General features: G+C 44.0%; 1 protein-coding gene across 3 annotated transcripts in view; it reads right to left on the minus strand.

The window, feature by feature from the left end:
* Positions 1 to 26,683, minus strand: part of LOC137383287 (dual specificity mitogen-activated protein kinase kinase 3-like) — a 148,394-nt gene that overhangs the window by 13,922 nt on the left and 107,789 nt on the right. For all 3 annotated transcript variants that reach the window (XM_068055864.1, XM_068055862.1, XM_068055863.1), the window contains 3 exons: positions 22,454 to 22,573; positions 11,584 to 11,700; positions 7,938 to 7,989 (listed from right to left, as the gene is read on the minus strand). In XM_068055864.1, the coding sequence (XP_067911965.1) occupies positions 7,938 to 7,989; positions 11,584 to 11,700; positions 22,454 to 22,573 (289 nt within the window). The remainder of the gene's footprint in view (positions 1 to 7,937; positions 7,990 to 11,583; positions 11,701 to 22,453; positions 22,574 to 26,683) is intronic.

Genomic DNA, 26,683 nt, shown 5'->3' on the forward strand with positions numbered 1-26,683 from the left:
ATTTGCCAAATTGCCCTGGATTCCATGGGTTCTTACCTTCTCCCATGCGGGACTATATCAAAAGCCTTACTAAAATCCATGTAGGCTACATCAACTGCTTTATCCTCATCTAGTCACCTCCTCGAAAAATCCAGTGATGCCTCCCTACAGATTCTCCTCCAGGCTGCAAGGGAACGGCAGGAAGCCCTCTTCCACAGTGATGGAAAGAGGTTCTCCCGCCTGACCAAGCAAGCCTGGGTGGAGATCGCGGAGAAGGTCAGCAACCGTGGGGTCATCCACCTGAACTGGGACCAGTGTTTTTTTTATTTAGAGATACAGCACTGAAACAGGCCATTTGGCCCACCAAGGGCGGCACAGTGGCGCAGTGGTTAGCACCGCAGCCTCACAGCTCCAGTGACCCGGGTTCAATTCTGGGTACTGCCTGTGTGGAGTTTGCAAGTTCTCCCTCTGTCTGCATGGGTTTCCTCCCACAGCCAAAAGACTTGCAGGTTGATAGGTAAATTGGCCATTATAAATTGCCCCTAGTATAGGTAGGTGGTAGGGGAATATAGGGACAGGTGGGAATGTGGTAGGAATGTGGGATTAGCGTAGGATTAGTATAAATGGGTGGTTAATGGTCCGCACAGACTTGGTGGGCCGAAGGGCCTGTTTCAGTGCTGTATCTCTATAAAAAAAAAGTCTGTGCCGACCAACAACCACCCATTTATACTAATCCTATATTAATCCCATATTCCCTACCACATCCTCACCATTCTCCTACCAGCTACCTACACAATGGACAATTCACAATGGCCAATTTACCTATCAACCTGTAAGTCTTTGGCTGTGAGAGGAAACCAGAGCACCTGGTAGAAACCCACGCGGTCACAGGGAGAACTTGCAAACTCCGCACAGGCAGTACCCAGAACTGAACCCGGGTCGCTGGAGCGGTGAGGCTGCGGTGCTAACCACTGCGCCACCCATTAACAGCTAACATAAAAGGCACCCAAAAGTCTTTTATCAACCCATAAACAAAAGGGTAGTCAAAGGAAGGTTGGGGCCGATGAGGGACCAAAAAGGAGATCGTTTGGAGGCAGAGGTACTAAATGAGTACTTTCCAGGTGTCTTCACTAGAGATGTAGCAGTAACATTAAAATAAAAGAAAAATACTGCAGATGCTGGAAATCTGAAATAAAAACAAAAAGTGCTGGAAATACTCAGCAGAAGCAGAGCCAACACCTCAGGGCAGAGTTCTGATGAAAGGTCACTGATCTGAAATGTTAACTCTGCTGCTCTCTCCACAGATGCCGCCAGACCAGCTAAGCATTTCCAGCACTTTTTGCTTTTATTTAAGACAGTAACATTGTTGGGTGGGATAAAAATAGATAAAGAGGATGTACTTAAAAAATTACCCGATCTGGATGTAATGCACCCTAGGTTACTGAGGGAAGGGTGGAAATTGTGGTGCCAGAGGTCTAGAGGATTGCAAATATTACACCCGTTTAAAAAAAAAAAGGGAGGGATAAACCTGGCAACTACAGGCGAGTCAGGATAATGCGGTGGTGGGGAGGAATTTGAGACAATAATCCAAAGTAAAATTAATTGGTACTTGGAAAAGTATGGCCTAATAAAACAAAGTCAGCATGAGTTTTGTCAAAGGCAAATCATGTTTGACTAACTTGATTGAGTTCTTTGAAGTATCAGAGAGGTTTGATCAGGGTAGTGCAGTTGATGTGTATATGGATTTTCATAAGGCGATTGACAAAATACCACAAAACAGCTAAAGCCCATGGCATTAAAGGGGCAGTGGCAACATGAATAGAAAATTAGCCATGGGACAGAAAGCAGACAGTAGTGCTGAAAGAGTGTTTTCAGATTGAAGGGAGGTATACAGTGGTGAACCCCAGAGTTGGTATTACAACAATTGCTGTTTTTGATATATACTAATGACCTGGTCTGCAGATGACACAGAACTCAGAAATGTAATAAACAATGAGGAGGATAGTAACAAATTTCAGGAGGACAGAGACAAACTGGTGAAATGGACAGATGGATTGCAGACGAAATTTAACAGAAGTATAAAATTATACATTTTGGTATAAAGAATCACGAGGGACAACATGAACTAAATGGTACAATTTAAAATGGGGTGCAGGAAGAGAAAGAGAAAGACACCTTGATATTTTTTAATTCGTCACGGCCTGTGGATATTGCTGGTAAGGCCAGCATTTATTGCCCATCGCTAATTGCCGAAAAGGTGGTGGTGAGCTGCCTTCTTAAACCACTGCAGTCTGTGCGATGAAGGTACACCCACATTGCCTTTAGATAGGTAGTTCCAGGATTTTGATCCAGCGACGATGAAGGAAAGGTGATATATTTTCAAGTCAGGATGCTGTAACCTGGAGGGGAACATTCAGGTGGTGGTGCTCTCATGCACCTGTTGCCCTTATTGTTGAAAGAAGATCAACAGCCTCCTGCATTCCGCCAAGAGGAGTGCTCCATACCACTCTTAATTTTGGGGAGTGCATGTAACTACGTGGGAGGATGTACGGCATGGGTAGAGTAGCACCACAATGGCGATGGCAAAGGGGCTAGGGTATTACTTCATCCTGACAGATGCATGGCTGCATCTCCGCCACAGGCTACCTGCCCTCATAGCTCACCCCCATTAACTCCTCTGATATCAGACCACCCAGTAGGGGACGAGGGGCTGACATTAGCAGAACGGTCATCTTGATCTCTCTGCCAAACTCTACTATCTTCATCCTTCCTCTTGCAGGACAAGAGGGCTCACAACAGGAGGTGACGGCCCAGACTGGCGGAGGAGTACCTGATCTGCGTCCTCACACCAAAGCAGAGTAAGAGGCCTTGGAGCTAGTGGGAACCAAAGGCAGCTGCGCTATTTCAGACAGACCGAGAGACTGGAGTACCTGCGCAATAGAGCGAGGGTTGGCTTCCATCGACATTAATGTTGGAGACCCACATCACACATGGTTGGCATGATGAGATCAGCACAGTCTAACCCACACACATTTGTGGTCTCTCATGCAGGTTGGCATGAGCAGGAGACTGCAGCCACAGGGGGATAGCAGCCAACCTCCGAGGAAGATTACGACTCAGAGGATGTACTGTCCCATGACTCCCCTACACCTTCCACCAGCACAGATACATTCGGTGGGTACCTGCTTGGCATTAGAATCAGGGTCATAAGCTGCTGAGAGCACCAGACACATGCCCAAGCAGCTGGCTGAGGCAGAGACAGTGACAGTCGAGGCCTCCGACAGTGGGAGGACTGTGGATGGCCAGGCCCATGTTGATGACGAACCTCTGGAGTCGACAACAGCACAGGGCATGCTGGAGTTGCAGAGAATAAAAGGCATCATCCGGCATGCAAGAGGCCATGCAGTCATGAGCAGATGATGGCGCAGTCCATCCATGCCATGATTGCTGCCATGTCTCAGGAATGAGAGTGCATGGCTTCCTTCACCAAAAGGTTGGCGACCCTCAAGGAGAGCCAGATCCCACAGATGCACGCTGAACTGCACACCATCGCCTTGGCCATGAGCTCAACGCAGCAGCGGCAAGGCGAGGGAAGAAACAGGAGCCTGGAGACTTCTCCCGTTCCTCGTCCTTCTCCTGGAGAAGCAGGGAACTTCAAGTGAGCCTTCAAAAGGGAGGAGGAAAGGCTGCTCTTCACATCTCTGGCTCCCCTCAAGGCATGCCGAGTGTCAGGTCCTCAGCCCCTCTGCCAGTGAGCCCAGCTCCAGTGGCTATGACGCCTGAGGAGAGTCCGGACACCATCAGGCAGCCAGAGCCTTACAGGCCTCAGGCAACTAGAGGATGCCTGCCAAAGTCATCACAGGCCAAGGGGCAGCCTGATCAGCAGCCTGCCTCCAACCCAGCTGCTGTCACAGAGATCACACTGCGTAGGAGCACTCGCAAATGTATTGAGACCACCTAGCCAATTTTGGGTCACACAGGTGTAGCAAATATGTAATGATTAAAAGTTTTTTGTCCAAATCATTAGCCATCATTGTCAGAAAGACATGTGCCATTTTGCCTTAATTGTGAGCAGCTGACTTTCCCCTTCGAGCAATGTCAATGTGACCAGAGCCCTCATTAACATGCCAATATGAGGAGATCCCTTTGTTAACATATGGTCTCCCATGGGTACAGGTGCACATTGCAGCCGGTTGCAAGACAGGGAACACAAATGGAAAGGGAGCAACAGACTTCATGCATTAAGGGGAGTCTTTATTTGACTCTCTGTGAATGGACATCAGGGTGGCTGGAAATAGGACATTATGAAGATGTCTCTTGCCTCCTTTGCGCGTTGCTCAATATGTCTGGCCTCCTGCGCAGAACGCTCACCATCCATTGCTGCTTGCCCCCCTCTCTCCTTTGAGTCTGTGGCTGAGTGTCACTCGGGCATGTCCTCACCACGTAATGACTCCCCCATTTGCAGCGATAGATTGTGCAGAGCACAGCAGACCACCAGGAGACAAGAGTCCCTTGCCGGGGCATACACCAGGGCTCCACCAGATCGGTCAAGGAAGTGAAGTCTCAACTTCAACAGCCACATGGCCTGCTCGATGGTCGCTCAAGTGGAGCTGTGGCAATTGTTGTACCTCTCCTCTGCTGCATTGCAAGAGTTCCTCACAGGCATCAGCTCCATGACGAACGCAAAAGCAGCCAGCCATGCCAAGACATGCCCACATATGTCAGAGTCTACCAGACGTGGATCAGCTACCTCCAAATGTCTGGGCGCCTTCAACTTTTCAAATGATATCCCTTGTCCCCGAGAATCCATCCCTGAAGGCGAGCAGGGGGCCTGAAAAGCTGTGGCACCTGAGACAGTTGAAGTATGTAGGCGTCACGGTTGCTTCCCAGGACGCAGGCATAAGCCTGCAGGAAACGCTTTTGATGGGTGCACACCAGCTGACTGTTGATTGAATGGAAGCCCTTCCTGTTGATAAAAGCAGCTGGCTGGTCAGTGGAAGCTCTGATGGCCACGTGCGTGCAATCTATCACACCTTGAACCTAGGAAAATCCAGCGATGGTTCCAAATCCAATTGTCCTCTCAGCCTGACCATCAGGGTCAGTCTGGCAGTGCACATAGTCACCAGCCCTCTTGAACAGGGCACTGGTCAGCTCCTTGATGTAGCGGTGGCCTAACCCTAATGTCACTGGATCCCTGGAAAGATCCAGATGTGTAAAAATTCAGTGCAACGATGATCTTCAGGGTCACTAGCATAGGGTGACCCAAAAATCCCAGAGGTCACAAACCGTCCTTCAGCAGGGCGCATTAGTTGGTGACGGCCTCCTTGGAAAGCTCAAGTCTTCGCTGACAGTGACGCTCGGACATTTGGAGGTAGCCGATCCAGGTAGACTCTGACATACGTGGGCACTTCTTGGCATGGCTGGCTGCTTTTGCATTCGTCGTGGAGCTTCACGGGCAGGCACAGTAGCCTGTTGGCCCTTCCTCCGTCTGAGGTGCCACATCACACCACTGGGGTCCAAGAATACAGGGTGAATGAGACCCATGCCAGGTGACCTGTGGGCCTGCAGAATGCTGTCGATGCACAGACAGCCCTGCCTTGGCATGAGGTTTTTGACAATGCTCTTGGCGGAGTTGCTGTTGGATCACAGAGCCGAACCTTGATGACGGCCCATCCTTTGTTCCAGCAGTGTGAGCGACCAAATGCATCACACAGCAGTTTGGTAACCCATTACAGCCACACCGCCACCACCCTCCCACCCCCCAAAACCCACAGTGAACCCCCTTGCAGAGCCCCCCCGAGACCCTGAACCCCCTTGCAGAGCACACAGCAACACAGTCTCACTATGGCCTTCAAACACCCCTCTTCCCCGAATGCTCCAGGCTGTCTTCCCATCACAGCAATATGGCCTCTCACCTTGGTACCACCAGGTTTTAACGGCTGTGGACCTTTAGTTTAGAGATACAGCACTGAAACAGGCCCTTCGGCCCACCGAGTCTGTGCCGACCATCAATCACCCATTTATACTAATCCTACACTAATCCCATATTCCTACCACATCCCCACCTGTCCCTATATATTTCCCTACCACCTACCTATACTAGGGGCAATTTATTATGGCCAATTAACCTGTCAACCTGCAAGTCTTTGGCATGTGGGAGGAAACCGGAGCACCCGGAGGAAACCCACGCAGACACAGGGAGAACTTGCAAACTCCGCACAGGCAGTACCCAGAATCGAACTCGGGTCCCTGGAGCTGTGAGGCTGCAGTGCTAACCACTGCGCCACTGTGCCGCCCTGAAGGCACACGAGTGCTGCCCACTGTTCACAAAATCATGGGCCAACCATTAAATCGGAATTAATTATATTTAAAACAGCATTTCAGCAATTTAAAATAACTTTGCATTGCGTTGAGGTGGCAACGACACCATGGTGCTTTCCTGCTACCGCCAAAATTCAGAACAGATGTCACAACGCAGGATTTCTGGGTGGACAGTTCCACTGTGATTCTCTGTCCCACCCACACATGCCTCATAGCCGCCTTCGACGGCCACATTAAATTCAGCCCATTACCGCTAAAAATTCTCTCCCTTGGACATAGGAATCAAGCGAAGGCGCCAAGTAAAAGTTAAGCAGAAATGGAATATTCCTTTTAATGGTGCTTACAGATGTGGATACATTCCCAAGCAGGCTCTGCACCTGCTGATACCCGCTCTAAATAAAATCAGCATTAAATTCAGCCTCAGTTGTGGGCAATCAGCCCGAACTGACGAAATACAGTTGCCTGCTGCTTTACAAAGCGGCTCGACAGAACCATCATTGTACGCTCCTCTCGAGCCCATTGAGGTGCACCATAACTTCCGGTTTTTGGTGCAAGTGAGTTTGCCAGAGGTTGTGCTGCCGTTCTGACTCTCAGCGCAAACATCTCAGCGTTCGCCACTATTGGGACTGTGAAATCTGGCTTAAAAAAGATTGAAGCTTCATAAAGTGTGGGACAAACCATTTAAAATTTTGAAATAATTTAAAATCATGAGAATGTTATTGTTATTGGCTATTGTTTACCTAGATACTGGGCAGGTAAAAGCACATCCCAGCCTACAGAGGACATGAGGTCCAGATACAGGAGTGTTTGGTGACCGCTGTACCACAATATTTAATCTAAAAAGTAAAGAAGCAATAGCAAGATGCATTTTGAGGATTTTGATTATGCGAAAAGAAATAATACAGGTACTTCTGGCAATTTAGCACATTTCTTGTATTTTGTTTGATAATCAGCCACAGACTGTCTACTTAGAGCACTGATTTCCACTCTACAAGTTCTATCTACCAAAAAAACAGATGCTAAAGGCAAGGAGCAAACATCAATGCTGTAGTACAGAGCATTTGCATCCTGCTCTGATTGCCTGCTACAAAGTTAAACATTGGTTTTGAAACTGAAGTAGTTTTCAATTCTAAAATTAAAACTAAAGAATGAGGATATTATGGGATATTTCAGCTTTAGTTGGCCTTAATGTCAAAATGTTCAACTCCAGGAAGCAGGTAAAAGGTATAATTTTTAATTGAACAGTACGTTGGTGCTTCTTTGCAGCAGTAACACAACAGCTATCACAGGTAGGCAGCAAGCCTAGGCCAGATCCTAACCCACGTGAATAGAATCAGATAGTCAATGCAGACTATCTTAACACAACTCTTAACTGGTAACTGCAGGACAGCACTAACAGGCCAGGATATGGTTTGCAACTATAAGGTACCAGAGAAAAGAAAGAAAAATGACTCTGATAAACAAACACTGCAGGTTCCATGCTAAAAACTATTTTTTTAAACTCCAAATTATTGACACAATCCATTGGTGCTACGAAGCACCTTGCTGCACCTACTGCAGTGAACATTTTCGCTCTTAATTAATTTGAACACTATATGCTTCACTCATGGCCTCCTGTCTGAAGCGGCAGTACTCACCTCTGTGAATCACAGACAGCTTGCTATGCAGGTGTTCTAATGCTTTTACAATCTGCAAAGAAAAAAAAAGTACAGAAACAAACCTTTACTCACTTTCCATACACACTCGAATACCATCAATACCATGCAACTTCCCACAAGGGATACATTTGGTATTGTGTAAAATTACAGAAAAAATGTTTTATTAAACATTGCAAACCAATGAATGGTCTGACAAAGGATCTCAATTTCAAATGTTGAGTCATCGTTTCTCTTTTGAGGTCCTGATGGATCTGTTGTGTATTTCCAGTATGTTCTGGTTCACTTAAAACATCCAGCCTTTGCAGTTTTTCCTCTTTCTATCCCTTAAACACACCCTTCCATTTTAGTAGATAAGTACAGGCATCCAGCACTTGCACCACAAGCAATGGTAGTCGTCACAACCGGAGAACTTGTGTCATTGTAGTGCAGAATTTATGGCTTACATTTTTCTGTGTTTGTTGGCAATTGATGAGTAATTATGGATTTGCTGAATGACTTTTCATTTTTGAGTGGTAGAAGGAAAACTGTCTTTCACCTGATAGGGTGATATCAGTAGGTACATTAAAATATGCATCGTGCCACCTGCGTGAACAGGCCAAACAATATGGTCTCACACTAAATAAAGCAGACTAATGCTTGTTAGGTGTACCAAGTATCCATTTAAACAGCTGATGCAAAGGTGAGACGAGTACAGTGGGATTTTTGCAACGCTAAATAGAAGGGGTAAAAGGAGGGTGGGTAAACAACAGAGCAAGGGGGTAATTTGACCATGCGGTAGTGTAAAACAAGTGATAACAAATTGGCAGCCTATTTTTTAATCCGGTGAAGTCATCGAGCAAGATGTAGAACATAGGAGCAGCAGTAGGCCATTCAGCCCATCGAGGCTGCCCCACCATTCAATATGATCATGGCTGATCTTCCACTTCAATGCCTTTTCCCACACTATCCTCTTATGTCATTTGTATTTAGAAATCTGTCACTCTCTGCTTTAAACATACTCAATGACTGAGCTTCCACAGCCCTCTGGGGGCGAGAATTCCAAAGATTCACAACCCTCTGAGTAAAGAAATTTCTCCTCATCTCTGTCCTAAGTGGCTTCCCCCTTAAAACAGACTGCTGGTTCCTTAAGACCTATTTTACACCATCACACAAAGTCAAAATTAGCCCTGAAGCTTTCTGTTTTCATGAAAAAGCAGCTAATGGGTTTAGTGACCCAGTAACCGGTTTTAAAATGCTTGACATGTGAAATATAAATTTTGTAAGAAGAAAATGACCAGTATTCTATTTACATCCTAAAAATTCAGACGAACACAGGCACTGGCAGAACTATTTCAAATGCAGTTTCATGTATGCCATTACTCTGCAGTTCCAAAATGGTATGACACACAAGACACGAGGCACTGCTGTAATGCACAGGAAGTTCTATGCAAGATGAGCTCAGATACATGCCGTTGCAATTCTGTGTTGGCAAATTAATTCTTTTATACATGCATCCGCTGTTTAGCCACAAATAAATAGCAAGTTGAGGAAACCATCTTCCAAGATGCTCAAACGCACAAACACAACAGCCAATTATATATAAAAGCAAAATACTGCAGATACTGGAAATCTGAAATAAAAAAAATGCTGGAGATACCCAGCAGGTCTGGCAGCATCTGTGGAGAGAGAAGCAGAGTTAACGTTTCAGGTCAGTGACCCTTCATCAGCCAATTACATAACCCAGCTGCCAAGTTAGCATTTCACCTCTAAACTCAAGCAATTCCCAGGAGAGCCTGACACATCCAAGCTACCTTGTGTTGAAATTCTCAACAGTAACCTGGCAGCACTTTGTTCCAAATCATGCTGGATCTAGATATTATCTAACTACAGCTTGCAAATTAATTTTAACTGATTTTTTTGACTGGATTTACTCGACAAGATGTTAATAAACTGTACTTTTTGACAGGTAATAACCAGCAGAGTTAAAAATATTGCATGATATGTACCTGCTGGGCTGGTTAGCTTTGTTGCTTAGAATGCGGTGCTAAGAACTGAAAGAAGATAAAGGAATAGAAGCGAGAATAGGCCGTTTCACTGTTTTAGCCTGCTATGCCATTCAACAAGATCATGGCTGATCTTCTACCTCAACTCCACCTTCCTGCACTATCCCCATATCCCTCAATTCCCTTCATACTCAAAAATCTATCAATGACTGAGTATCCACAACTCTCCAAAGATTCACAACCCTTTGAGTGAAGAAATTGCTCCTCATCTCAGTCCTAAATGGTCAACCCCTTATTCTGAGATTGTGACCCCGTGTTCTAGATTCCCCAGCCTGGGAAACATTTTCTCAGCAACTACCCTGTTAAGGCCCTTAACAGTGGCGCAGTGGTTAGCACCGCAGCCTCACAGCTCCAGCGACCCGGGTTCGATTCTGGGTACTGCCTGTGCAGAGTTAGCAAGTTCTCCCTGTGACCGTGTGGGTTTCCGCCCACAGGGGGAGGAAAAGACTTGCAGGTTGATAGGTAAATTGGCAATTGTAAATTGCCAATAGTGTAGGTAGGTGGTCAGAATATGGGATTAATGTAGGATTAGTATAAATGGGTGGTTGATGGTCAGCACAGACTCAGTGGGCCGAAGGGCCTGTTTCAGTGCTGTATCTCTAAATAAATAAATTAGATCACTTCTCATTCTTCTAAACGTCAGAGAATATAGGCCTATTCTACTCAAGCTCTCCTCATAGGAGAATTTCCTCCTCCCAGGAACCAGTCTAGTGAACCTGGCTAGTAATGTTAGAGCTTTTCCAGTGACTCAATGTGAAACTGAGCCATTCTGATGGAGAAGGCTGATCATCCCACTGTGATATTCGATATCCTGTCCCCTGCCCTCCCTGTGATGTCAGACTGCCCTGCCATCTGCTTCCCAGCTAGACAGACAACCAGCCTGGGAAGCCTGTTGAACAGATTTAAAACAGATCTTGCTATTAAATTCAGCAGGATCTATGGGAAACCCTTACTTACGGATATCCTGTCCACAAATCTTCCCCTCCTTCTGCGGCTCTCTTCCCGACTTCAAGTTATTATCGAGCCCCATAGGTTCAAATTTAAATTGAAAAGTCCCTTCCTTATCTGTAATTTTCTTGCATTAGGAAAACAGATACTGTACATTGTAAAATTCTCAATAGCTTGGGTTGAAGACTGTTAAACATGCTAATAAGTCTTATTGTTCTTAGATGCCTGGCTGACCCTTTTCAAAAGAAAAGGAAGAACTGGACGTTCTATTCCCTAGTACCTTGATCAACACAAAATTCATTGCCAAAAAATAGCTTTAGGAGATGCAAGAAAAATCAGAACTGCTCAGCATATATCAATCTATATTCAATGTGGAACACAGGTGCCACAGGAAACCATGCAAGCCAAACACTAAAGACATTTATTGATTTACATGTGAAAGATCCACAAGTGTACTTATTTAACTGTTTTAAAATAAAATAAATGAGTCAATCATTGGAGTAAAATGCATTGATCAAGTTGGCAAACAGAATTACCTAGGCCTACCAAAGAGCCATTGTGACACCAATGTGGGTCTCTAGATTCAATGGTTAATTGGACAGTGAATTCAGCATCCATCACAGCATCAAACTTACAGACACAGCTACTTTTCCCAAAATGTCCTCAGGAAATGTTTTCCCTTTCTCGATCACTTTTTTGTAAAATTTGTCCAGTGAGGTGTCCAGTAGTTCCATACATATCCACACATCACCCTGAAATTAGAAAACAGGATCACCAAAAAAATAAATTACTAACACTAGAACCAACACAAACATCTTAAGGTTTTTACATTACTTTTTCTGCTACATTGAATAAACAACCACTGAGATTCAAAGGGTTGGTAGGGGAAGGCTTTGTTGTTCTCCAACTGCATGGCAAGCCTTAGCCTAAGAGTCCAGCTTGATCCTGTGGTGGAAACACTGAAGAAATGAATCGTTTAAAAAAGTTGAGCTGAGCTTCTACTTCCTTCAACAGTCTGAAGAAATTTATAATCTAAAGTGTACAAGACACTAATATCTTTAACTTACATTTAACATTGCTACGTTCAAGTGAAGAGTCGTCAAAGGGCTTCCCTCTTTTCTCTCTCTTGTTTGACCACAACAGGCTTAATTATTTTTTAAAAAGTGGATATAGTGGCCAATTCAGTAGGTGTTTAATTACTTACTTGCTGTGATCATAACAAGAATCAGACGGACAGGTTTTCTTGAGTTTAACAAAGAGGTTAACTTTATTGTACTTAACCAAACTAATTAAAATAATAAACTATGCGCCAACTTTCACAAGCGCACACACACTAGAGGTTCACACACACACAAACAAATAGGGTTACAGAGTGGGGAAGAGTAGATTAGTCAAATTAGAGTCCATATAAAAGGGTATACAGTCTGTGGAGTTTGGTGATTCGGCTGGCTTCCAGTAGAATTCGGTGGTCCTGAGGCTTTTAGTTTGAAGAGAATGATGACAGATTCGGTGAGTCTCTTGGAGACAGTGACATGGATGATTTCCTCCAAAGGTTTCTGATTGTCGCCGGAGTATGCAGAGGTGGTCAGTCAACAGGCAGGGTTCGTAGCTTGCAAGCTGGAATGGAGAGGGGAAGGAGAGGGACCCACTTGGGTCTGCACGTACCAACGGAGGGAGGGGGGCTTGCCACATGACAGACACCCAGTGATTCAAGCATGGGGTAGTTAGCTAAAAAGAATAGGTAGTTCCCTTAAACTTCCTGGTTCTTGCTGGTATGAGCAGATATTTCATCTCCCTCCTGGGCCTTGCAATATAGGATAGTGTTGTAAATTAGATGGCTATCTTAAGCTGTTAGCAAAGTCATCTTTCAACTGTTCTCTCAAATTTCTTTAAAAAAGAAACTTCAGATCTCCAGTCAGTGGATTAAAGAAAATCATTCAACAAAGCACGTTGGTGTGACACCTCACCATGCGAAATGAAATGTGACAGGAGCATTTCACTATGAGGTCACAAATTACAAAGAAACTGTACACACACACTCATCCGCAAACACTCACTCATCAGTCTCACACGGTCATAGCTAGGCTCTGGTTCTATATTTTTTAAATCTGGGATGATTCTGCGCTGAGCTAGACTCTAAATAAAGCGTGGCTATCACATTGTTTTTCCCTGCAATGTGGATAATCTTTAGGTGGTAAAATTGCAAAAGCAGGCTCCACTGAAAAAGCCTTGCATTCTGGGTTTTGAATTTCTCCATAAAGGTCAAAGGATTGTGGTTGGTATAAGCTACGGTCTCTCTGTATCCATTTTGGACCTATACCTCAAAGTGTTTGAGAGCCAGCAGCAGTCCAAGGGCTTCCTTCTCCACAGTAGGGTATCTCCTTTGATGTTATTTAATATTCTGGAGAAATACCCAACTGGTCTCTCAATGCCTAACTCATCATCTTGGAGCAGGACAGCACCTACCCCTTGGTCACTAGCATCAACTATCACTTCAAATGGTTTGTTAAAGTTTGGAGCTGTCAGCACCAGTTCGTTGGTTAGGATGGCTTTCAGCTTCTCGAAAGCTCTTTGGCACCTCCCTGACCAGACTACCTTTGCTTTTTTCTGTAACAAGTCTGTCAGTGGGGTGGTTATAGTGCTGAAGTTTGGGACAAACTTGCGGTAAAACACACATACTCAAAAATCGCACTACTTCCCATTTGGTCATGGGATGGGAAAATCTATCAGCGTCTGTACCTTTGCGTCTCAGGGCAGCACTCATCCTTAACCCACAATGTGCCCTAGGTAGGTTACTTGAGCTTTAGCGAACTCACTCTTTGCAAGATTTGTCACTAGGTCAGTCAACTGTAACATTCGTAAGCGGGATTTTAACTGGTCTAGGTGGTTCCCCCCAGGTGTCATTGTACACTAACAGATCATCCAGGTACACTACACAGTTGGGCAGGCCAGCTACTACCTGGTTCACCCTTTGGAAGATGGCTGGGGCATTTCTTAATCCAAAGGACACTGGAATAAGCCATCTGGGGGTGACAAAAGCCGAGATCTCTTTAGCGTGGTGGTCAAAGGAACCTGCCTATACCCTTTTAACAAGTCTACTTTGGTCATGTAGGTGGCATTTCCTACTCTATCTATAGTATTCCAGGCAAGGAATTAGCTCTGGTCACTGCATTAATCTTTCTGTAAACAATGCAGAGCCTTGTTGAGCCATTAGATTTGGGCTCCAGCATAACTGGGGAACTCCAACTGCTCTGACTGGGCTCAATCAGCTTGTGCTCCAGCAACAACTGAATTTTCTCCCCAAAATGGGTCAGTTTCCTGGAACATAGGCGATAGGGATTTTGTTTTATGGGAGGGGTCTCTCCTAAATCCATATCGTGTAGGGTTGAGGTTGTGCACCCTGGTTTGTCTCTGCAGATCCCTTTAAATGTTGTGAGCAGCCTTGTTAGGTGTTCTCTCTGTTCTGCGTTTAAATAGGAGAGTATGGTGTCTAATTTCCCGAACATTTCAATGTTAGCTATCTGGACGATGGGGGTTCGATTTGGGAATCCTCTAGGCATCCCTCTAACTTGTTCTCACTGTCCCTTTTGCCCTCCTCTTTCCTGACTGCCTGACAGACCTGTGCTTGTTTGTCCCCTTCCCATCTGGAATATCATTTTAACATATTGATATAGCACAGCCTTTGCTTTTTTCTACTATCTGGGGTGTCAATTATATAATTACTTCCTTGCTATGATCACAACAAGAATCAACTGGACAGATTTTCTTGAGTTTAACAAGAGGTCAACTTTATTGTACTTAAACAGAACTAATTAAAATAAACTACATGCCAACTTTCACACACACACACACATAGGTTACTGAGTGGAGAAGGGTAGATTGGTCGAGTTAAAGTATACAGAGTCTGTGGAGTTTGGTGATTCAGCTGGCTTCTAGCTGAATTCAGTGGTCCGGAGGCTTTTAGTTTGAAGAAATAGATGACAGATTCGGTGGGTCTCTTGGAGACAGTGATGCGGATGATTTCCTCCAAAGGTTTCTTATTGTAGCTGGAGTAGGCAGAGGTGGTCAGTCAACAGGCAGGGTTCGTAGCTTGCAAGCTGAAATGGAGAGAGCGAAGGGACTCCCACTTGGGTCTGCACGTGTCAGAATCCATACGCTTCTCCTTGCTGCAGAGAAACACGAGCTTAAAACAATTGGGGGGGGGGGGGTGCTTGTCACATGACAGTCACCCAGTGATTCTAGCGTAATCATAGTTCTACAGCACAGAAACAGGCCCATCGCATCTGCGCCAGCCATCAAGCACCTATCTATTCTAATCCCATTTTCCAGCACTTGGCCCGTAGCCTTGTATGTTATGGCGTTTCAAGTGCTCATCTAAATATTTCTTAAATGTTGTGAGGGTTCCTGCCTCTTCAGGCAGCGGGTTCCAGTTTCCAAACACCCTCTGGGTGAAAATTGTTTCCTCAAATCCACTCTAAACCTCCTGCCCCTTACTTAAATCTATGCCCCCTGGTTATTGATACCTCTGCTAAGGGAAAATGTTTCTTCCTATCTACGCTCCTCATAATTTTGTATACCTCAATCAGGTCCCCCCTCAGCCTTCTCTGCTCTAAGGAAAACAACCCTAGCCTATCCAGTCTCTCTTCATAGCTGAAATGCTCCAGCCCAGGCAACATCCTGGTGAATCTCCTCTGCAACTTCTCCAGTGCAATCACATCCTTCCTATAGTGTGCCGACCAGAACTGTACACAATACTCCAGCTGCGGCCTAACTAGCATACTATACAACTCCCTCATGGTAATTAGCTAAAAAGAACAGGCAGTTCCCTTAAACTTACTGGGTCTTGGTTCTTGCTGAGATGAGCAGATATTTTGTCCCCCTCCCAGGGCTTGCAATATAGGATACAGTGGTGTAAATTAGGTGGACATCTTAAGCTGCTAGCAGAGTCATCTTTCATTTGTTACTTTTAAAATTTATTTAAAAAATATAAATTCAAATCTCCAGTCACTGGATTAAAGAAAATTATTTATAAAACCATTTAGGGACTTAGCACAAAATCTAGTCAAACACCAGTGCAGCACTGAGGGAGTGCTGCACTGTCAGAAGTGCCATCTTTCAAATGAGTCATTTATCCTGTCAGGTGGTTGATAAAGATCCCATAGCACTATTTCAAGGAAGAGCAGGGGAGTTTTCCCTGATGTCCTGACCGACATTTATCCCTCAATCAACACCACTTTAAACAGATTATCTGGTCATCATCACATTTCTGTTTATGGGACCTTGCTGCGGCAAATTGGCTGCCACATTTCCAACATTACAACAGTGACTACACTTCAAAAGTAGTGCTCTGGCTATAAAGCACTTTGAGGCGTCCTGAGGTTATGAAAGGTGCCATAAAAATGCAAGGTTTTCTTTCTTGAAGATATTTGAGGGGTTCTGATGAGAGTAAATAAGGAGAAATTGTTTCCACTGGCAGGAGGATCAGTAACCAGAAGGCACAGTTTAAGATAATTGGTAAACGAAGCAAAAGGGAGACAAGCAGATTTAATAGTAACTTTCAGAAGGAAATTGGATGTATACTCGAAAAAGAAATGTGGAGGGCTTTGGAGAAAGAGTGGAGGAGTGGGACTAATTGGATAGTTCTTTAAAGAGCCAGCACAGGCATGGTGAGCCGAAAGACCTCCTTTTACGTTGTACTTTGATTCCATGTTCTGTGATATTAATATGGCACTAGAGCGAGAAGCCTCATTAATAACTTGTCTAAAGTCTTTATGTGGCTTTTGAAGACAAAGATTAAGAGATGGCAGTAAAAAAAAACACTTGTGTAGTGCTAATGAGAAGCTCATGTAGAACATTTCATTAAAATGAATACAGGTTGCTTCAGGAGAGCTATGCTGGTTACACAGTTAATTTTGTTACGAAAGTGTCTCTGTTTTGTTAATTTTTTGGGGGGATTCATTTTTGAAAGATTGAAGAAATGTTAACCCTCTTTGAAAACCCCAAAGTTTATGTAAAGGAAGGAGAGAAAACCACAACCCAACTCAGCTTTCCAGCACCTCTCTAAAATACCCCGAGAAGTCCACTGTGTCAACTCATCTGGTCTCCTGACTTTGAAAGAAAAGCCGGCTAAATTAATTCTCAACGCCGCTAGAAAGGAACTGTTCTAAAAGATCTCAGTGACATGTCAACATGTACTCGAGGCCAGACTGTATGCCAGTTTTGGAACACAACATATCTCATCTGCTGTTTCTTCAAGAATGAGCAAGTATTCAGCCCAAGTGTTTTATTTTGTCTGTAATAAAGCGCTAAAAACAAAAATCCCTTCCCCGCCTCCCCCCCTTCCCCAATTAACAGTGTGTGTGTGTGTGTGTGTGTGTGAGAGAGAGAGTGAGGGGGCTAAGGTAAAAAGGGAACTGTGATATTTCAACCTGTGTCTATATGCTTTACTTCAATACTGGTTAAGACTAGTTTTATAATAAACTGATAATTTTGTTGTTTATTAGGTTGGTGTGTTTTATTCTGGGATAAAAATTGAGTCTATGACTGACCGTCTCGGAAGTGAGAAAAAATGTAAACATATGTTGTGACCCGTGGAGAAGTGGAACTAGAACAAACAGTGCACTCCTCCCACCTCGATCATAACAATTTATGTAGCTTAAGTATCAGCTAAACAATTAGCCAAGTGTTACACAGCTTTGTGCAGCCAGGCCACATTCATTCATCTGCACAAACGCTTTGTCTTCCAGCACATCATTAACATACCTTTTGCCTTTGCTCCATGACCTTCTGGTCAGTTATTCTCTGTGACCCTCTGTCCCATCAGCACCTTGCCTTTTGTTATCTCTTGCCCCAACCCCACTTTATTTGCTTAAAACCTATTATATTTCTAACATTTGCCAGTTCTGCTGAAGGGTCACTGACCTGAAGAGTTAACTCTGCTTCTCTCTCCACATTATTTTGCTTTTATTATCACATTCATTCATCTCCTGACTACAGCACATTGCTGTGAGAATAGCCAGTTGATAATATCAAACAGCACTTTATCCTCATTAGACCAGCTGTTAACTCATTATCAAGAAAGTAATCTTGAAACCAATCCCAATGCACGCGCAAGGGTGCACTTAGTACTGTAATGAACCAAAGGCATCCATCTGAAGACAAAGGAAAAAAAATCCTCTTGCTGATTAATCATCTGCTAACCCCACAATATATGATAAATGCTATTTTGAATTGATGCAATTAAATACCTCAATTTAAAAATTCTCACCTCTGTTTTTAAAGCCCTCCATGGCCTTGCCCCTCCCTATCTCTGATCTCCTCCAGCCCTACATCCCTCAGATATCTGCGCTCCTCCAATTCTGGTCTGAGGTGTATTTGTTTTAATGCAAGAAGTGTAGTAGGTAAGGCAGATGAACTTAGGGCTTGGATTAGTACCTGGGAGTATGATGTTATTGCTATCACTGAGACTTTGTTAAGGGAAGGGCATGATTGGCAACTAAATATCCCAGGATACCGATGCTTCAGGCGGGATAGAGAGGAAGGTAAAAGGGGTGGAGGAGTTGCATTACTGGTCAAAGAGGATATCACAGCTGTGCTGAAGGAAGGCACTATGGAGGACTCGAGCTGTGAGGCAATATGGGCAGAACTCAAAAATAGGAAGGGTGCGGTAACAATGTTGGGGCTGTACTACAGGCCTCCCAACAGCGAGCGTGAGATAGAGGTACAAATATGTAAACAGATTATGGAAAGATGTAGGAGCAACAGGGTGGTGGTGATAGGAGATTTTAATTTTCGCAACATTGACTGGGATTCACTTAGTGTTAGAGGTCTAGATGGAGCAGAATTTGTAAGGAGCATCTAGGAGGGTTTTCTCGAGCAGTATGTAAGTAGTCCAACTCGGGAAGGGGCCATACTGGACCTGGTGTTGGAGAATGAGCCGGGCCAGGTGGTTGACGTTTCAGTAGGGGACTACTTTGGGAATAGTGATCACAATTCCGTAAGTTTTAGAATACTCATGGACAAAGACGAGAGTGGTCCTAAAGGAAGAGTGCTAAATTGGGGGAAGGCCAACTATACCAAAATTCGGCAGGAGCTGGGGAATGTAGATTGGGAGCAGCTGTTTGAAGGTAAATCCACATTTGATATGTGGGAGGCTTTTAAAGAGAGGTTGATTAGCGTGCAGGAGAGACATGTTCCTGTGAAAATGAGGGGTAGAAATGGCAAGATTAGGGAACCATGGATGACAGGTGAAATTGTGAGACTAGCTAAGAGGAAAAAGGAAGCATACATAAGGTCTAGGCGACTGAAGAAAGACAAAGCTTTGAAAGAATATCGGGATTGTCGGCGCAATCTGAAACGAGGAATTAAGAGGGCTAAAAGGGGTCATGAAATATCTTTAGCAAACAGGGTTAAGGAAAATCCCAAAGCCTTTTATTCATATATAAGGAGCAAGAGGGTAACTAGAGAAAGGATTGGCCCACTCAAGGACAAAGGAGGAAAGTTATGCGTGGAGTCAGAGAAAATGGGTGAGATTCTAAACGAGTACTTTGCATCGGTATTCACCGAGGAGAGGGACATGACGGATGTTGAGGTTAGGGACAGATGTTTGATTACTCTAGGTCAAGTCGGCATAAGGAGGGAGGAAGTGTTGGGTATTTTAAAAGGCATTAAGGTGGACAAGTCCCCAGGTCCGCATGGGATCTATCCCAGGTTACTGTGGGAAGCGAGAGAGGAAATAGCTGGGGCCTTAACAGATATCTTTGCAACATCCTTAAACACGGGTGAGGTCCCGGAGGACTGGAGAATTGCTAATGTTGTCCCCTTGTTTAAGAAGGGTAACAGGGATAATCCAGGTAATTATAGACCGGTGAGCCTGACGTCAGTGGTCGGGAAGCTGCTGGAGAAGATACTGAGGGATAAGATCTATTCCCATTTGGAAGAAAATGGGCTTATCAGTGATAGGCAACATGGTTTTGTGCAGGGAAGGTCATGTCTTACCAACTTAATAGAATTCTTTGAGGAAGTGACAAAGTTGATTGATGAGGGAAGGGCTGTCGATGTCATATACATGGACTTCAGTAAGGCGTTTGATAAGGTTCCCCATGGTAGGCTGATGGAGAAAGTGAAGGCGCATGGGGTCCAAGATGTAGTAGCTAGATGGATAAAGAACTGGCTGGGCAACAGGAGACAGAGAGTAGCAGTGGAAGGGAGTTTCTCAAAATGGAGACGTGTGACCAGTGGTGTTCCACAGGGATCCGTGCTGGGACCACTGTTGTTTGTGATATACATAAATGATTTGGAGGAAAGTATAGGTGGTCTGATTAGCAAGTTTGCAGACGACACTAAGATTGGTGGAGTAGCAGATAGTGAAGGGGACTGTCAGAGAATACAGCAGAATATAGATAGATTGGAGAGTTGGGCAGAGAAATGGCAGATGGAGTTCAATCAGGGCAAATGCGAGGTGATGCATTTTGGAAGATCCAATTCAAGAGTGAACTATACAGTAAATGGAAAAGTCCTGGGGAAAATTGATGTACAGAGAGATTTGGGTGTTCAGGTCCATTGTTCCCTGAAGGTGGCAACGCAGGTCAATAGAGTGGTCAAGAAGGCATACGGCATGCTTTCCTTCATCGGACGGGGTATTGAGTACAAGAGTTGGCAGGTCATGTTACAGTTGTATAGGACTTTGGTTCGGCCACATTTGGAATACTGCGTGCAGTTCTGGTTGCCACATTACCAAAAGGATGTGGATGCTTTGGAGAGCGTGCAGACGAGGTTCACCAGGATGTTGCCTGGTATGGAGGGCGCTAGCTATGAAGAGAGGTTGAGTAGATTAGGATTATTTTCATTAGAAAGACCGTGGTTGAGGGGGGGACCTGATTGAGGTGTACAAAATCATGAGAGGTATAGACAGGGTGGATAGCAAGAAGCTTTTTCCCCCCAGAGTGGGGGATTCAATTACAAGGGGACACGAGTTCAAAGTGAGAGGGGAAAAATGCGTGGAAAGTTCTTTACGCAGAGAGTGGTGGGTGCCTGGAACGCATTGCCAGTGGAGGTGGTAGACGCAGGCACGATAGCGTCTTTTAAGATGTATCTAGACAGATACATGAATGGGCAGGAAGTAAAGAGATACAGACCTTTAGAAAATAGGCGACAGGTTTAGATAGAGGATTTGGATCGGCGTAGGCTTGGAGGGCCGAAGGGCCTATTCCTGTGTTGTAATTTTCTTTGTTCTTTAACATTCCTAATTTTAATCCCTTCACCACTGGCAGCCATGCCTTCAGCTACGTAGAACCCAAGCTCTGGAATTCCCTCCCGAAACCCTTCCACCCTTCTACCTCCCTCTCCTCCTTTCAGATGTTCCTTAAAACCTACCTCTTTGTCCCTGCCTGTCTTAATGTCCCCTGATGTGGCTTAGTGCCAAATTTTGTTTTATAATGAGCCTGTGAAACGCCTTGGAACTCTTTACTATGTTAAAAGGTGCTATTTAAATAAGTTGTTATTCCCTCCATTCAAACTTTTAGCTCCATGTGTCCAACAGATTACAGTTGATGCCAACTACTCTTTTGACATGGAAAACTGCTGTGTCTACAAAAAGCAAAACTTAGATTTATATAGTACCTTTAAGGGAGAAGAAAACACCCAAGGCACTGCGGAAATGGAACACCAAGCCAAAGGAGGAGCGATTAGGAGGGCAAAAAGTTAATATATTCCTAAAAAAAAAAGTTAAATAAAATACAGAAAGGAAATTTTAGATTTTTGACCCAATATTTAAAACAGGGGTGAGAATTTTTAAATTGAGGTATTTAATTGCATCAATTCAAAATAGCATTTATCATATATTGTGGGGAAAAATTGCAAAAAAACTTGACTAAAATTGGAACTAAATTTCTTAAAACCTGAAACAAAATGACTGAAATTTGAAATAGAGTCAAATAAAAAGCTTCTAGAACAATGAGAAGTTTTGTACCAGCTCCCAGCCACAGAACATGCCTAGCCAGGGCTAAACAGTGCAGGTGAAAACTCAGCTCCAACTAAACCAGAGTCTGGCTGGATTCAACTTTGGAGAATCAAAACCCCATCAGGAAAAGATTGGCAAACATATTAGTACTTGTGCTAAAGTTAATTTTGCAATAATAATGAAAAATAGAAATGTAATGGTGCTGGGGTTTTGAGAAGGCTCAATAAAGCACTGTGAGCAATGTGGCATTCAAGAGTACTGAGATGGTGTCAACTATGAAATATCAGATTGCCTGATGCATTCATTATAAAGTATGAAGTAAAACATTATTTTGATTCAAAGATTGCCCTTCATTCCCATGTCAGAGTAGACATCAATCATTAAAGTCAAAGTAAACTCATCGAGATCTATTTTTCCTCCTCTTGAAAGGTGATGATTTGAGTGACCTATAAGATTCTCAACCTCCATTTTCAAGCTTAAAAGGTTGCAATTTTAAAAAAACGCATTCTCCTCCCGCAAAATCTTCATGAAACATTTCTCACTACCTCTCGAAACAGAGCTCCATAGAATGTTACTGTGTAGAAACAATCAACAGTTCTCATTGAGATATCGAGGTCCATTAGCAATCGCTTCTGTTCCTGGCTGTTCACAGTTGCCCGGATTCTCTGAAAAACAAAAAGACAAAATATGCATGTTTAAACGGCTTTATTCCAGTCCTCCCTGATGGATTTAGTGGACATGTATGTCAGTTGGTGAGCAACTCAATCTTAGCCAAGGGCAGAAAGAGGACAAGTGGCCACAACACTGCTGGGCTAGGGAAGAGACAAAATTTTCTACAAATCCTGCTCCTGATTGTTCTCCAGTGACCCTGAGCTGGAACTGATGGGCATGGACATGGCACAAAAAAAATCTTGCATTAATATAGAACTTTTCATGACCTCCAGATATCCCAAAGCACAGACAATTAAGTACTTCTGAAGTAAAAGCAACAGCAAAAAAACCCTTAAATTTATATAGCACCTTTAAAGTAATAAAACGTCCCAAGGCGCTTGAGAGGAGCATTATAAAGCAAAGTTGGACACTGAGCCACAAAAGGAAATATTAGGTCAGATGACCAAAAGCTTGGTCAAAGAGCTAGGTTTCAAGGAGTGTCTTAAAAGGAGTAAAGCCAGGTGGAGAGGTGTAGGGAGAGTACGCCAGAGTTTAGGACTCAGGCAACTGAAGGCGGGGCCACCAATGGTGGAGCGGTTAAAATCGGGGATGTACAAGAGCCCATAATTAGAGCAGCATAGATATCTTGCCATTATAATATATAGACACCGTGGCAGCCAACTTTTCGCACAGTAACCTCCCATGGACAGCAATGTGATAACGATCAAATAAGCTGTTTTGGTGATATGGTTGACTGATAAATATTGGTTCAGACACTCGGGAGAACCCCTCTGCTCTTCTCCAAAAATACTATGGAATTTTCTTTTTAGCCTATCTGAGCGCAGCTGGGGTCTTGGTTTAATGTCTCAACCAAAGGACAGTACCTCCAACAGTGCAGCATTCCCTCAGCACTACACTAGAGTGTCAGCCTAGATTTTGTGCTCAAGTCTCTGGGGTGGGACTCAAACCCACAACTGTTTGACTCAGAGGCAAGAATGCTACAACTGAGTACCGCTAACACTGTTTTTACAGCTAGAGAAAGAAATACAAGAGCAAATCTAACCATCTCCCCTTGACATTCAATGGCATTACCATCACTGAATACTCCAGCATCAACAGCCTGGTGGTTATCAGAAGCTTAACTGGACCATCTATATAAATACTGTGGTTACAAGAGCAGGTCGGAGGCTGGGAATTCTGCATGAGTAATTCACCTCCTGATTCCCCAAAGCCTGTCCACCACCTACAAGGCACAAGTCAGGAGCATGATACAATACTCTCCACTTGCCTCGATAAGTGCAGCTCCAGCACCACTCAGGAAGCCTGACACCATCCAAGACAAAGCAACCCGCATGGTCAGCACCCCATCCACCACTGGCACACAGTGGCAGCAGCGTGTACCATCTACAAGATGCATTGCAGCAACTTGCCAAGGGTCCTTCCAAGGCACCTTCCAAACCCACAACCTCTACCAGCTAAAAAGACAAGGGCAGCAGACGCATGGGAACACCACCACCTGCAAGTTCCCTCCAAGTCACACACCATCCCGACTTGGAAATATTATATATGTTCACTTCACTGGGTCAAAATCCTGGAACTTCCTCCCCAACAGCACTGTGGCTGTACCTACACCATATGGACTGCAGCAATTCAAAAAGGTGACTCACCACCACCTTCTCAATGGCTATTAGGGATGGGCAATAAATGCTGGCCTGGCCAGTGATGCTTACATCTCAAGAACAAAGAAAAAAATTTCCTTTGTCATATGCTTTGAACATTATATTGAGCATATTCTACAAAAGAAATTGGAGCAAAGTTAGTAGGAATATAAGAACATAAGAACTAGGAGCAGGAGTAGGCAATTCAGCCCCTCGAACTTGCTCCGCCATTCAATACGATCATGGCTGATCTCATCTCGGCCTCAACACCACCTTCCTGCCCGTTCTCCATAACCCTTCAATACATTTCTAATTAAAAATCTGTCTATCTCCTCCTTAAATTTACCCAATGTCCCGGCATCCACCGCATTCTAGGGTAGTGAATTCCACAGATGCACGACCCTTTGAGAGAAGTAATTTCTCCTCATCTCGGTTTTAAATCTGCTACTCCTTATCCTAAAACCATGACCTCTCGTTCTAGATTGCCCCACAAGAGGAAACATCCTCTCTATGTCTACTTTGTCAATCCCCTTAATCATCTTATATACCTCAATTAGATCATCTCTCACTCTTCTAAACTCGAGAGTAAAGGCCTAAACTGCTCAATCTCTCTTCATAAGACAAGCTCCCCCCACCCCCGCCATCTCTGGAATCAATCTAGTGAACCTCCTCTGAACTGCCTCCAATGCAACGACATCCTTTCTCAAGTAAGGGGACCAAAACTGTACGCAATACTCCAGGTGCAGTCTCATTAACGCCTTGTACAGTTGTAGCAACACTTCCCTACTTTTATACTCTATTCCTTCAGCAATAAATGCCAAAATTCCATTTGAATTCCATTTGCCTTCCTTATCACCTGCTGTACCTGCAAACTAACTTTCTGTGATTCATGCATGAGGACACCCAGATCCCTCTGCACCGAAGCACTCTGAAGTTTCTCTATTTAGATAATAATTTGTCTTTCTATTCTTCCAACCAAAATGGATAACCTCACCCTTATCCACGTTAAACTCCATCTGCCAAATTTTGGCCCATTTACCTAATCTATCCATATCCATTTGTAGATTTCTTACTTCTTTATTGCAAATAAATTGTTGAAAAAAATAGTTGTTTAGTAAAACTTCAGAATGTGCACTAATAACTAACCCTAGAATTTAGAGGAAGAGCAGGGGCACTCTCCCTAGTGCCCTGGTCAAAATGTATCCCTCAACTCACATCACTAAAACAGATTATCTGGTCATGATCACATTGCTGTTCATGGAACCTTGCTGTGTGCAAATTGGCTGCCGTGCTTCTTTCATTACAACAGTGAATACACTTCAAAAGTAGTTCAGTCAAAGTAAAGCACTTTGAGGTTATGAAAGGCACTATATAAATGAAAGTCTGGTTTTCCCCTCGTGTCTCTCCAGCTGAAAATGAAGATAGACAAATCACAGTGGGGGATACTGATCCTTTCCCCTCCCCAACAATGAATCCTTGCAAATTGAGTCTGCAAGGTACAAGCTGCAACTCAGAAAAGCACTCAAAAGTATAAACGGGCAAACATTTATGCACCAATTGGGAAATTCAAAATATCTACACGAGATGGCGCCTGGCTCATCACAAGTGTGTAACCTGCAAATGGTCAATTACAGATTCAAGCTGGCTATGAGGCCTTGACATGGCAGTCAGATTTAGTGCCACTGCACTTTTGCTCAATAAAGAGGCACGACTCACGTTTGGCTCTGTGTCCAAATTAAGCTGTCTTCCAATGGCACTTGCCAGTTTTGGAGTATTTCCCCAGTGTAGAGAAACACAATAAACCGTGAAAGTTGTTTAGTGCCTGATTCCCAAGAACCTCCAGCACAGAAGGGTCAGAGTTGACAAGGCCATAACTGCACACAGCGTTACTTCAGTGCCTATAAAAGAAGCTTCTTGTGACAGAGTTCAAAAACAAATCAGCAGCAAAAAGGTTCAGCTTACTGCCAACTCACAACAAAACCAAGTCAGTAGGCTTACCATATTCAAAACTCACTGGTGAGGAGTTGATGCCATTGTGAGTTTGGAGATCAAAATGCTGGGGTTATCCCTGAAATGCCGATGAGAGAAACCATAAATCAGGGTTAACCCACCCTTCCCTATCAAGGACTATTAGCAAAGATTCAGAGGCACAGGAAGTAGGTACCTATTGCACATTAGGGTGCAGGCTAATTTTCTACAGAGAACTTTTGATACAAGTATAACCAAAACACCAAATACCATCTGAAATTGGTTGAATGCAATGACTCAAATGAGACAATAAAATACAAAATCTAGAACGGCATTGTACAAGTCACCTAGTTGGGCCCATAAAAGGGGATCCTTCCTCAAAGATTTGATTCAAATATTTATTTTTTCTACATGATTCTGCAGTGCCCTTAAACAGAAGAGGGGGGTTGGGGGCGGGGGTGGTGATTTATACACTTCCCTTTTGAAAGTTACTATTGA

The sequence above is a fragment of the Heterodontus francisci genome, chromosome 24, assembly GCF_036365525.1.
Source record: "Heterodontus francisci isolate sHetFra1 chromosome 24, sHetFra1.hap1, whole genome shotgun sequence".
Lineage (NCBI taxonomy): Eukaryota > Metazoa > Chordata > Chondrichthyes > Heterodontiformes > Heterodontidae > Heterodontus > Heterodontus francisci.